Here is a 14,506-nt window from a genome sequence, read left to right as displayed (position 1 = left end):
CTGGTGAATCGGACTAGTGTGTGTAAACATATTTTTGGAAATTAAAGTTAATATGTATCAAATATGTGGTGAATTGTAGTTCTGTGTGATGGGCATCCTTGATAAATATTTTTGATCCCATTGTGACCATTGGTTATAGGTAGTTGTATTGGTGTAGTATTGCAGCACCTCTTTTAATTGATCAAATTATGAAAGGATCACAATGTATCAATATGGGTGGCAAAATTATGTTGCATTGAAGTTGAATTTCTTCTATTGCTCTTTATTCTCTTACATGGAAAATGCACCTGGTAAAAATAAGACATTTGATTCTAACTTCATTTTTTTGTTATTTAAAATTGTTGGCTATTTATAGGATGTACAACCAGAAGTTCTGGAGAATTTGCCGCATCTGAAAGTTTTGAATCTTCGGGACAATAAATTGGATGCCTTGCCTGATGAAGTCTCCTCTCTGCGGGCACTAATCCGTCTTGACCTTGCTAACAACACACTCACCACGTAGGATATTTTTCTAACTGTCACGAATAATTAGTAGTTTTTAGAAAATAATTCACTTTAACTAAATTTCTGATTACATAATTTTATTTACATCATTGCTTTTGAAATATGCACAGTAAAATTTTGTTTCTTCTCTTCTTTCTACTTTTTTCTTTGGAATTCCTATGTTATTGTTCCAATATTTTGCTTCAATTTTAACTCAATGGAAAACATGCAAGTATTTAATTTTCTAATATTATGTACTTGGAAAAATAGTTAATATTGTATGAACTTGGTATTGTAATGCTTAACTTCTTAATGTAATTGGGTATTAGAGGAATATTTCTGTAACTGAAGCACCTAATGTATTTAAGTTATTCTTAACACGTTAAGTAACAATTGGCTATTGGTTGGTTATTCAGTGGTAGTTATTTTGCATGAATTTTTATAAATTTGTTAAAATCTTTAATTTTTATTGGGGCTGTGCGATTACCTCAAAATTCAATTTAAGTCGAGTTGAAGAAAATCATTTCATCTTGATCACTTTTCAAGACTAACATCGAGTCAAGCTTTCAAATTTTAATAGCGGTGTTTGATAAAAGATTTAAACCAGACCAGGTAATCGGGTATTTTTATGCCTGGGAATACAAATTGCTTCTAATTTTTTAAATGTAAGTATTCAACTGTGATGATTAGATGACTCAGAATTAAGACCCTCTTTTTAAAAAATTAACAAGAAAGAAATAATAACACTGGCTATAATCAAGTACAGGTTACCAAACCAACCTGATATTTACGGCTGAAATACAAAATGTGTGGTGGATGATGTTACGTGTTATTCTCAAATTTTGAGCCATATTTCAATTTATTATTTTTAATCACAAATATGAATAAAAATGGGATCATGTTTGGCCTCCAATCCATGGATTTTGATGTGAATGTAAGGCAAACACAAAGTGCACAATTTGGACTATTGTTTATGATCTCGTTTTTACTGGGATAAGAAATCTGCTATCATGTATTTTTAAAAGAGTGTGAGTAACTCCCAGTTTTCAAATTGAATCATTGGATGTGGATTAATTTTATTTACAGCACACTCCCAGTTATCCGGCTGCGGTATATCTGTGTTGCGGATTATCCATGTATGATTATCACTCTCGCTCAATATTTTTGGCGATGTTTTTAAAACAATTAAATTGGACGCAAAATCATTGGAATTACCGCGTTAATGCTACGATACACCGGGCTTATTATTTCTGTTAGAATCCCCTTTGTAAAATGGAAGCAATCGCGTGCTAGCTGCATTCACGGGAGCACCATGTTCCTCTTTCCCAAGCCTCGCAATGTGCGACCGCACTCTGTGATCACGCATACACGTCCCGCAGCAGTTGCAACCCAGGCAGCGTGTGCGAGAGGCGACTACTTGGCATGGTGCCTTAAAGTGTTGTTTCCAACGTCGAGCAGTGGTTTTGAAGCATTCGTGCAAACCAATTTTCTGTATCCATGATCACACAGCCACGGAAGTGTGGTTTTCGAAACCAGGCCTTACATGGAGCATTAGCAATACGAGTACAACCATGTTATCGCCGCTAAAAAGATCGCACACTAGCGAAGAAAGCTCTCTAGGAGTCCGGGAAGCACTCTAAAATAACATAATAATTGCAAAGGTAATATGTAATAAATTTTTTTGTTTTACGTAAATGATGAAAATTACATGACATTAAAGTGAAAGTTTGGGGTTATCCGTGTTTTTCGATTATTCGTGCCGTCTCTCCCCATCATTAGCCCCGATAATCGGGAGTGCACTGTATTTGGTTTTGTGATCTTGCCGAGGAGAAAATATGATAGAAATCATTTCTTTTTTTGGTATTTTGATCATGGCTTGAAAAGTATTCTCTCATTGCTGAGAAAAAGTTACTGCGATGACATTCATTCAAAATTACAGAAATAAACTTACGGAATTGTATAGATGAAACTATGACCTATGAAATAAGTGTATAGCTATGATTATGATTTTATATCCGTATAGTCGGTATTATATTGCAATATATATTAGTATAATATTAGGAATTTTAACCCTGTGATTTCTGGCTTTTTTCCATCTACCACAGCATCGTTGTCCTCGTTCTTTTTCAACTATGTGTTCCTATCCCTTTCTTTCCTTCTCTATGAATTTATTTGTATGTTTGCGCTTTAGGTGTTATGTGAATGGATGAAGGAGAGTATAATATAAGGTATTTATATCAGTATTGGTGTAAGATTATGCCATCGATAGCATGGAGAGTAGGTATTTAAAAATGGTTGATTTTCCTATTCTGAATTCAAAGTGAAACCTTAATAAAGAAAATGTAGGAAGTATTCCAGGCTTATAAATGGTGGTAATTTAGTGACAGCACCGAGTGTAAAAATGGCTAATGTTTTCTCTCTTGATTAAAAAGTAAGCCTATAAATGGGATTAAAAATTTATTCCAAATGATAGAAATTTAGAAACAATGGAGACACTATAGAAGTTATAATCTTGGAGTAAACTTAGTCATATGTATGTAAATTTGGAAAAAAGCCTTAATGCATACTTTGCTCTTCTTGAATGGCTGAAAAAAAATATGGGGTGAATAGTTAAGGGAGTAGTATTCGTAAAAGGAAAATGGTATTTAATATACCATACTCTGCATAATAATATTGTTTTTTTTGGTGTGTAGAAGCGATTGTTAAGTACTGCTTATGAACCTTAGTCTAAAAGGACCCGTTTTGATGGACCCGTATAATCGGCCTAGTTGTGTTAGATTTACAATTCCCCTGCCTAAATTCTACAGTAGGGTTGCAGTTACATGCTCCAAAGTTATTTTACCATATTATTTTCAAAACAGTGGTAGCCTTTGTGAAATTTAATGCAAAATCAATTACATATTTTGTTTGATTTACTTTATGAAGACTATGTAGAAGCTAATCCAGAAATGATAAAATGTTATAATATTTTCAGAACTATATATTATATATAATTGTAATAATTTACATATTTTTTTACCAATGGATTTAATTTTGCACTATAAACATAAAATTTAGTACTGTAACTTGAACTCAAGTAGGCTCAATAGACGTGTTGAAAATTTGGTGTTCGCACAGCTCTGATTTTTTTATCAATTAGTAGTAATCAATTTCGGTATGATCAATCCATTAATAAATCAATGCATTCAAATCTTGGGTCTTTCTTGAAATATATGTATTGACTCCTTGTTAGTATATGGAAGTTTCTTTAAATTCTTGTTAGGTTATTATTGTGGTGCCGTGTCATATTCCTAGTTATTGGTGCCAATTGATGGTCAATTATGTTAGTAAATATGTACTACTTATGCATTATCCAAAATTTAATTAAATGATGGTGATGATAAATTAAGCTATCATAATGGGAATATAAATGGTATTAAGCCAAGTTTTTTTCATAGGACAAATTAAATGCACATTTGATTATCCGAAGATGCATGATGTGTGATAGATATGTGCTAATGTATGTTTCCAAATATTTCAGATTACCTAGCTCATTAGGTTTATTGCCCCATCTTCAAGCTCTTCAGGTGGAAGGAAATCCATTGAGAGGTGTTAGAAATGATATTATTCGATGTGGTACTGTGCGGCTGTTGAGATATTTACGTGAACGATGGCAGTCGGAAGGTAACACAATTGAAGGAGAAGATGAGCATGGTCCTTTGCCTGGTGGTGCTCCGGATCAATCAGCAAATGGGTTTCCAGATAGGCAAGTGTAGAATTGTGTATCTTGTAGTCAACTTGATTTTTTCACTTGTGTTTGCTTCTTATCGGATATTTGAGTTCATGTACAAATATGTACTTGATAGCCTGGGATTTTCAGTGATGGTTGTAATTGTCTGGTTGAATTTTCTTGCTTTGGAAGTTCACACAGTTTCAAAGAAATGTGTTGTGATAGTTATAATTACAGTGGAGGACCTCAAATTTGGAAAGCTTGGGACCAAAGGGTTTCTGGATTTCTGGTCTTCAGCACGTGAAAAAAGTGGTTCACCTTTTTTTGAGAATTTAAATGCCAATATGTCAAATCACGACCATAGCTTTGGCTGCATAAACTACACGTGCTTAATACTGGATGAGAACAAGCAATGAATACACCTTTTTTGTCATGCTCAATAGCTTTCGTAGACATTGCGATACCTAGCGATACCTTCCTCAGTCTGACAGCAAAGCTGTGCTTCGAAGGTATGCTTCTATGTTTTGTTAATTAATGAATTTATAAATTCATTCAGGCTCTTGTGCTTGATATTTGATATCGCTATGTGTCCCTGCCTAGGTTGTTAGCGTATGTTCATAGCTTGTGCTAACTTCCTCCTCATCCCAGCTCAAGGCTCGGAGAGTGGTGCCATGAGGTGGCAGGTTGAAACACTATGCAGAGGAATTTTCAAATGTTCTGGATTTCTGGTTTTCCGTGTTTCTGGATTTGAGGTCCTCAACTGTATTTTACTCAACTGTGAGGCAAAACATACATATTGATGGAGGCACCAAATTTTTGCATGGAGCTTTAACGTGATGATGGAGCAAACTTGATGTGGTTTTACTACTAAGATTTTGAGATGGTTTTGTAAGAAAGCAATCATCCAGTATTCAGAGGTGAATCACAATAGATTGTCTCTGTTGCTCCCAATCAACTAACCTTATTCTGCAACTTACTTTTATTTTAAGAAAGGTCGTGGAATGGTATACGGCAGGGATTGTATTGATTCTATGTGAACTACATTAATTAAAAATACGGTGGGGAAAATACCTGACAGACATTTATGGGACGTTTTATATAGATATGCATGCATATCACTGACTGTTGTGGTATTTACCACTTTTAAGCAGCCAAAATTCTTTCGAAATTGCTCTCAGATGTCATGTTATAATTAAGATAATGTGATAAAAATGCCCGTGAAGGTGGAGCAGGCAGCATTTCTGGGAATTGAGATGTTGTTGATAGTGTCGTCTTGAGAGCAGTCATGCTGGTTCATTATTCTACAGACTAGTGCATGTTTTGTTATTACATGGGTGACCTCTCCCGTTGTGCCTGAAGGGCATAGCGGATCAGTGAGGTGATGCAGCTCTACCTTGTCCCTTGGATGTTTTCACTAGACAAGTGCAATGCTGACTTTTAATATTGACTTTTTCTGTGAGTGTTGAAGGATGGGGCAAAAAAATGCCAGCAAACTAGAATGAATTTGTTATCTTTTCCTTGCACATGTGTTTTAAAATTTGTTGGTAAACCATATATGTATACCATGTATATTTTAAGCAATTTTTTATTGAAATTTTTTAAATGTATTCAAATTTTTATGATGAAGTTGAGTAATACAACTGAAGTTGACAGATTTGTGAGAAGAAATTTTAAGATTTTATTCACCATTAATCTTTGCCTCTGCATATTGTTATTCTCTTCATGAAGAAAACTGTGCCAAAAAAGTATTTGGCCCGTTTGCAATGGTTAATAGAAAAAGGAATCTGGAAATTAAAATCTTGTTTTTAAGTTAATTAAGAGAAAATTCCACTTAATTACAAGCTATCAAAATTAACTTAATATCATGTGTTAAAGTTACATGCTCAAAATTACATTTGCAGGTATAATATGCTGAGAGGAGGGAAGATCTTAAGCTTGGCCAACAAGAGTCTTGCTACTGTTCCAGCTGAAGTGTTTGAAGAGGCAAAAGCTGTGGATGTTTACTCTGTGGATGTTTCAAGAAATATAATTTCTGAGGTTCCCAGTGGGTAAGCTATTGGTGAATGCTAGTTTTAGGATGCATTAAGTAATCCTCCATCGTCCTTCTCATATTACAAATATGTCTTAGGGTAGTTGGTACTAATCTATAATTATTTTTAAAACGTCTTAGGAAAGTTCAAGTGATATTTTCTAATTAATTGTTGAGTCATACATAAATATGCATTTTTAATGAAATATTAAAAAAAATTAGTTTACCTAGACAATGAAAGCATTAATATTCATGAATTTAATTGAACATATAACTCTTTATGAAGGCGGAAGCTATCGTGTTTGGTTCTGAAGCATAGCATGGCATGCCTGCAGGTAACAAGCCCTTGTTTTCACTATTCAATGATTAGAGCATGTAGCCTTAGTTCTATTGTTTTCAAAATTATATTAACTATATTGGAGAAAAATATTGCAAACTTCCCAAAAATAGCCATTTTTGTTTGGATATTACTTGGCTCTACATTGAGGTACGAGAATGAATCCAAGTTGAGACTACGGCTTCATCTTATATCTTTTTGCCAAAATATCATTGCAGCAGGTGCATGCTTCAGATAAGGTGTAAAATTGTTCTGGGGAATCGATGTACTGGCTGTTGATGGATATGTGTTTACCGGTTTGCATTGCAGTGTTAGTGATCTGGTGCTGCTCTCGGCTACTGCCTTTACCTCCTCTAACTCTCTATTTCCCTACTCTCTGTTCTCTATCATCCCTGCATTGCCTTGGGGAAGGACTTTTTTTGGGGCTCAGTGTTGTGTTGTGCTTTCAAGATTCAGGAGTCAAGGTTCCTTATTGAGTCAAGAAGGATACTCTAGCATTTTGCTTAGCCATTCATTTGGTGGTGCTTTCTAGATATAGGAGATGGATCATTACTCTTTTCCATCCTACGTAAAAAAATATGTAAGAGAGAAAAGATTAAAGTTATGTTTATTGGGCATACATCAAACTCTGTGTGATATTATGTCCGTTGCATTAAATGTGGAGTATATTTAAAACCATGTTTTTCATAAATAGCTTTCTACCACAAGCCCCAGAATATACTCTAAAAACTTTTTGGCATCGTATAAAACGTTGAGAAAATTGTGTAGAGGGCACAGTCTGCTTTTCTCTGCTAGTCAAAAGAGATAATCAACTAAAGGTTGTGGGTCCAAACTAACATATTAGTAGCTCATTCCTGATGTCCATGGTAGCCTTGGCAAGCCAGAACATAAAGTTTTCTAAAATTTCTCAGCCTTGACCAAAACTTGAGGGAAAAATTAGAGATGGAAACTCGGGCACAAGATTTTAATGGAACTTGGCATACAGAGAGGTGGAAGAGGTTGACCGCTTCCTGATTTGGTCATACGTGTGGTATAATATTGACCATGTTGAAGGAAAAAGTAGGTGATGATTAAGCTGAGGATTTAGCCTAAAATGCATATTTTATCTTTTGCTTGGATTAGCAATTCCTTAATAATGTTATAAGTTCATTTAGGATCATTAATGGCAAAATTAAAGCCATTTTCAATGTATACAAATGCTTTATTACCTAAATATGCTTTTCTCTCATAAATGTTATAACTTTCTTTAAAGCCTAGAAAGAAAATTTTCTTCTTGGCATCCCCACACCTCTCTTTATTGGGCAGCCAGTCTGTTATTTCAGTTTCTTTTTGCAGAGTAAAATTATCAAAAGTTATAAAAAGAGTAGGAAAAACTTTGGAAATATTACCTGCTGTGTACTTGAGATGGTTTAAATTGCATACAACTTGTTTTTGAAGGCACCGCTTAGTATTTCTAAGTTAAAAGACATATGTACTACCCTTAGTGGATCTGCTGCTAGTTCTGTTCTTCTTGGTAACATGGCTAATTACTGCATTATTTGTTCAGTCTGTGCTTAAAAAGGGCCTCGATGGGAAAGGTTTGGGAGTTCTGTGTCCTTCTTCTCATTATCATTTTTGAGGCAATTTATTTAAATCCAAATCTAAGGTTCATCTGTGTAATATCATGGCACATTGGTAAATATGGCAAAACTTGAAAGGCCTTTCTTCTAAATACAAAAATCGTATGGAAATGTACCTTCGAAAAAATGTTACCCCCGAGGTATTTTTCTCCAAAGAAGCATTTGGACTCCATAAAAAAATTGGTACGTATTTCATTCTTGTGTACTTAAAAACATGCTCTCTCCTGACTTAGCGAAGCAAGCCTGAAATACCTTTTTTTATTGACTACTTAATCCTATTTATTCCGCAATGAGTATGAAAATCATCATCATTTTCTTCCATCATCTCAGATTCATCATCTGCAGCCATGATGCATAGAGCCATGCATAATGCATTAGTATGAATGCTCATGTGGGGAAATTTGAAGTTTTTCATTTATATCCTAGTTTAAATTTAAGTTTTACCTCACTATCATCTCTGACCTTAATGCCAGTACTGATTTCAAACCAATTCAGACACCCTGTTTAACAAAATTGTCTCAATGTTAGCACATGAGTTTGTGTGTAAAATGTAATAAGGCTAATTTTTTTCATTTTCAGCTAATTTAGTTAGGCTACTCTGTGTGTAATCAATTTATTTTGGTGGGTAAATTTAAGAGAGGGACATTTAAAAAAATCATGGATCTCATTTCAGTTGTCTCATTTAAAGTTAAGATTTTAATTTGAATGATTTGAAGTGTCATTATGATGATTCAGTTATCTTTACCAAGTGTGTCATTATAATCATGAAAATTTAACGTAATTACTCTTTTTTTGTTATATTTTTGAATTTGTTTTATTGTGCTTTGATGTGCTTTGTGTGGTAATGATTTTGTAAAAAGTTTTTCTGTTCGTTTGTAAGAATTATTGTGTACTTTTTTATTTTTTCGTGGTATGATTTGAGAAATATTTTTTCTATTGAAATATCTATCATATGGTTCCTAGTTTTGCCATGTAGTAAATTATTTGCATAAAGTCTTGGTATTTTCATGGGATCATTGTTCAGATGAAATCATGATTTTTCCTGTTAGGTACTCTGATTTACGTAAATCAGAGGGTGTTTTTAGAGATGGGAGCAGCTAAAAATATGACTTTGTGTAATGGTCTGTGTAATTATACCCTCAGATAAAAGTGTGCTCTTCCTAATTTGAAGGTCCACTTCCCTCCTTTTTCAACACATCAACAATCCACCTGGTCATCACGAGGACCAGTAAATTTTTCATGCTAATAAAATTTAAGTAAAAGAAGTAAGGAGCATTAAAAATATAAGTTAATAATCACCAATGCCACTAATGTGTACTGTCTTAACGTCATTAAAATCTTAAAGATTACTAGTGTATAGTTGTGATTGAGTTTATTCACCTAGATCAAGAGATAACCCTACTATTTGGTTTGCATTCAAGGGAAGGATTACATGATCAGTACCACCTGAACTTACTTTCCCTCCTTCAATTTTATTTGAAGTAGTGGTAGTTGGTATTAATTATTTAGTAGCTCAGGGCAATACTGAGACTTTATGTAGCAGCAGAACATTAGTAAGTAGTTGTTATTTTTGTCTCTCTGGTAAATTCTGTATTAAGTTCAAAGCTTTGATTGTGTTCTGTGTCAGTAAATGTTGTGAATTGTTCTCCAGTCTGTTCAGCTTGGGACAAACGTTGAAGGAATTGAACTTGGCATCAAATCGACTGACTGCTATTCCATCTTCCCTTGGATTATCTTGCCCTAATTTGACATTTCTTGATCTTCAAAAAAATTTCATTGAAACGTTACCAGAGGAGTTATCATCTCTGAACAGTCTGAGGGAGTTAATAATTGCCTTCAATAAGTGAGTGTGACGTATTTGATACTGTAATTTTTTTCTTAAGTAGCTTTATGTATATAGTTATATGTAATTAGAGGCACCCAATTTCTATGAACCATGATTTAGTGTTAGGTTCAGTTAAGTTCAGTAATCTATAATGGCAATGCCTGGCCACCAACAATGGGGAACATGGATGAAATGTGTTCATCATGCTTGTAAGTATCACTGAATAGACAATTTTCTCACAAGTCCAAATATATAAGCCAAAACTCTCCCAGTATTCCACAAACATCATAAATGCTAATTAAAAGTGCTTGAACATCGCTTAAAGTCACATGACCTGAAATCCCTTTGGACGTCATCAGATGGTACACCATTCACTTCACTAAGAGAGTAGAGCGGTAGAGTCTTGAATGCAAGATATCGAAGTAAAAATCGTCGTCGAGGTTTGAAGTAATTCCTCGAAGGACAAATTGACTCAATAGGGATTTAAGAAGGCACAATATGAAAGTTTACTTTTGGTCGACTCCCTTTTGGCGGCTGAATTTCTGAAAAAACAGTAATTCCATCGTCACTCTTGCAATGCGTGAAATAGGAGAAAGCAGGTAAATAATTATGCAGTTAATAAAAATTATATTATGAACGTTTTAAAATATCTATTTATTTTCAATTAAGATTTAATAGATCTAATGCTAGCTGAAAATCTATCTTATGTATTTACCTTGTAACCTACCATGCGGAACTTAGATAGTTTTCCCAGGGGATCGGGTTGGTGTGGTTGCTAGAGTATTGGCTTCCCACCCGGTGGGCCCGGGTTCAAATCCCGGCAGCGGCAGAGAGTTTTCAGAGACTGCCCGATCCCTGCTTGAGTGTTGTGTGGAGGACATTTCAAGCGCAACACTCCATCCGTTGGATGGGACGTTAAGCCGTGGTCCCCTTGGTGCCTTTCGTTAAGAGCAGGCTAATGCCGACCCCGGGTTTCTCTCCACCCTTCCTTACCTACCCTTCCCTCATGGCGCAAATGACCTCAGTTGTCGGTCGCCTCCTCCAAATACCATACCATACCATACCATAGTTTTCCCCAATCGGCCAGAGTTATGATTCCAAAGAGCCAAATGACCGTTAAAAGGTAATAAAAAGTATTTGGTAGGCACAGAAATAAGTTTGGAGTACTATTTACGCTTTATTTACTCCTGTAAATATAGCGTAAGTTCCTGTTTTTCAACCAATACCCACTGCCAAAATGAGATTTTGTGACCACGAATTTTTTAATCGGATCATTTTGAAAAAACAAGGGCTGGTCTAATGTGACAGTTTATAAAGGATGTAAAAGAAAAGTAATATGTCTCTTTGAAAAGGTTAGTAGATATGACAGAGGAATAGAGAGCTTTGTCAAACTGATCTAAGGGTTTTTGACTCATGATGATGATGAATGTTTACTTACAGAATCATTATAAAAAAATTCTAGTAATGCCTTAACAATATGTTAAACGTTTCCATATACATAGTCTGCATTACAAATATGGAAATAATCATTGTTGAAATGAACGGTGCACCATCTCAATTTACATAAATTCAGTGCCTCTAGTTATAATTATTGTTTTTATAGGGTATAATGTGGTAGTTCTATTATAAGCTCTATGTATGTTCATGCCTTTCTTCCTTCTTCTTTCTGCTTGTTCACAGCTTTCTGTAGATTGTTCAAATGCCTTTTATCTCTACTACGGCTATTGAATTATTGTTCATGTGTAAATGAAATTTTGCTGTGCTTTAATTATTTATTCAAATGTGAATTTTTTTAAAATAAACAGGTAAAGAAATCAGGAATCTGAAATCTGAAGTTTTTTTAAATTTAAAAATGTAGGTAGTTGACGGAAAATATGCTGAACTACAATCCCAGAAAATTTATTTGTCCTTTTCAATAGCTTTTTAGTTAGAGCCAATTAAAGTTAGTGTGCCCTCATGGGCATTCTTTGTCCTGAGTGGGGGATTAATCATGTGCCTAATTATGCACATTAGTTCGTTGAATGTTATATGTATACTTTTGATATTTTTCAATTGAGTAATGCGATAGGGATTTTAAGTTGAGTTTTCTAGCCTCTATGGTCTGTTTTAAAGGGTGCGTTTTGAAAGTAATGCAATTATTAAAAAAAATAAATCTAATGAACCTATTTGCCCAAAAACTGTAAATTATTCAAAGTACTTCCCATGTTGTTCTACATATTTTTTTCCAGCGAATCTACCATGACTGGTATGTGCTCAGGAAGGCTTCTTTGAGGACATCTTGCGAGGTCCTCATCACAACTGATTGTCTCTCTTCTAAGGACAAAAAATGGGTTCATTTCAAAGCTGCCTTAATCTAAAGTGACAGAAAGAAGTCTGATGAAGTGACTTAAGGACTATGAGGGGTTGGGGCAGTGTTTGAACGTCATATTTTGCCAGGAACTCGCAGACTTGTAGAGTATTGTTGTAAGGTACCTTTGTCGAGACGAATTTTCAAGGTAGTGGTGATGTCTTTTCTCGTCCTGATGACCCTATTTTGTAGTCTTTCTAGCGGGTATATGTAATAAGCAGCATTAACTATCATATTTACCCGTAGAAGCCGCACACCATTTATCCGGAAATTCTGGCAAAAGAAAGGGGGTGGGAGGTTTACAGGAGTCCTCCACATTTTTTATGTAAGCTGCGTACCATTTTCCCTCAAATTCTTTTCGTTTATTTCTTCTGAGTTTAGCATTGAACTGGGAAACCTTTGCAGGAATAACATTTCTAAATTTATTTAACCTTATTAATCACGGTAATGTAAATTTATTGATTTAGCAATGAATCCCGAGTACTTATATTAGACAGTACCCAAAAAGCATGAGAAAGTTTTTTCTTCCTCTCGAGCCAGCCCAAAAATTGGGGATACACGAGGGTGCGGCTTACACGAGTAAATATGGTATCTGTCCTTGGGAAACAAATTCCTTATAGAATACTCGTTTGCTGTCTAAAAAGACAATGAGCACGGACTTCACTTTTGATTTGCTCATTCTTGCCATTTTGGGGATTTACCTCTTCCCAGTCCTTCTTACAGGCCTTTAACCACCTTAGGACAGAGCAGAGTCCCCATAAGCCTCAGAAATAATTTTTTTTTGTCTCCACAAGAGATTTTTTCAGTTAAGCACAAAACTTAAACTTTCCTTGATTATTTGTTCCATTTTTTTCATGATACGGTCGGCACGCAGAGGTTTACAATAATTGTCAACCTGCAGCTTCCACATCTTGGAGAGCACTGAAACTGATTTCATTGTGAAGCTTAGCGTTGACCCCATCTATTCCAAATGGTTTGCTCCCATGCCGATTAATAGGAGTAGTCCAGGAAATCCAATTGCATTACTTTCAGTACGCACCCTGTATAATTCAGCTAATGGTTCAGTAATTTTGCGGGTATCTCTGTGTCAAGTACTGACTTATGTTGCTCTGGTTTATGGGTGAATAATTTGTTTAGGAAAATAATGTTTTGAAATATCTTTTCCATGAAGGATGAAAAGTATTCCAAGCTGTGTGAAGGATTTACCATCCCTGGAAATACTCATTGCCCGTGATAACCAAATCACAGATGTGGATCTTACTATTCTAAATGGGCCCAAGTTTTTGGCTACTTTAGACCTTTCAAATAATGATATCCATGTTGTTCCACCTGAATTGGGCCTTTTGGAAAAGTTAAGGTAAGGTTGTATTGTTGTGACTTGTACAACCCAATAGAAGGTTGAGTTTTTGTATTAAATAGTTGTTCATTGCAAATGTTAAACTTATGAATAAAATTAGTTAAGTTTAAATTAGGAGATGAATAAAAGGGATAAGAATGAGATCATCAGTCAGCTATCTTTATTTTTCTGAAAAGTAGTTCTTTTCATGTTGCAGTAATGGTATTGGATGGATGAAGGTTGAAATGGTTGTACAACAGTAGAGAAACGGACTTTTAAGGGGCAAAGCAAAATGATAATGCACTGCATCAAATGGTTATTAATGGAAAATCAAATCAATATTCACTGTTAAATAAGCAACCTAATTTATGTATTCCATTATTCATAATAATGTAGAATTTGGTAGCACCATGAAGGGGAATTGGGTAGATTGAACAGTGCTACAATGTGTTCAATAAAGGCTTAGAAGTAGTCTACTGGTTCATTCCTTCATTGAATTTGAGCAGTAAATTATCATACTATTTTCATACCTGCCAGGTAAATAGCAATGAAAATCACACGAAAAGCATGAGGAAAAACTCACCTAAACCAGATGTCAAATTGCAGACCTAGTTCTATCCTGCCTGAGCCAATGTAGAGTCTACAATGTGTTCTATAGAGGATGCTCTGTACTCAACTTTGATTGAAAATGCCGAGATTTAACTCAATTCTTGATTTCACATTATTTTGCTCTATTTCACACTAATATAGCTATATATTTTGGTCTCACCAACTGTGTAAAAACAAGGTTTTACTTCACCCTTAATTCTGAATAACCAGCT

At 34.8% G+C, this 14,506-nt stretch overlaps 1 protein-coding gene across 2 annotated transcripts in view; it reads left to right on the top strand.

Annotated features, from left to right (window-relative positions):
- The window catches only part of LOC124158962 (leucine-rich repeat-containing protein 40-like), a 30,607-nt gene that overhangs the window by 13,011 nt on the left and 3,090 nt on the right, over positions 1–14,506 (top strand). The window contains exons 6-10 of one of the 2 annotated variants that reach the window (XM_046534408.1): positions 356–498; positions 4,004–4,228; positions 6,094–6,240; positions 9,829–10,020; positions 13,521–13,706. In XM_046534408.1, the coding sequence (XP_046390364.1) occupies positions 356–498; positions 4,004–4,228; positions 6,094–6,240; positions 9,829–10,020; positions 13,521–13,706 (893 nt within the window). The remainder of the gene's footprint in view (positions 1–355; positions 499–4,003; positions 4,229–6,093; positions 6,241–9,828; positions 10,021–13,520; positions 13,707–14,506) is intronic. The other variant, XM_046534417.1, reaches the window with a different exon arrangement.

This window comes from Ischnura elegans, chromosome 1 (assembly GCF_921293095.1).
Source record: "Ischnura elegans chromosome 1, ioIscEleg1.1, whole genome shotgun sequence".
NCBI lineage: Eukaryota > Metazoa > Arthropoda > Insecta > Odonata > Coenagrionidae > Ischnura > Ischnura elegans.
Note: the sequence above shows the minus strand (reverse complement) of the source record. Positions and strands in the feature narration are given on the sequence as shown.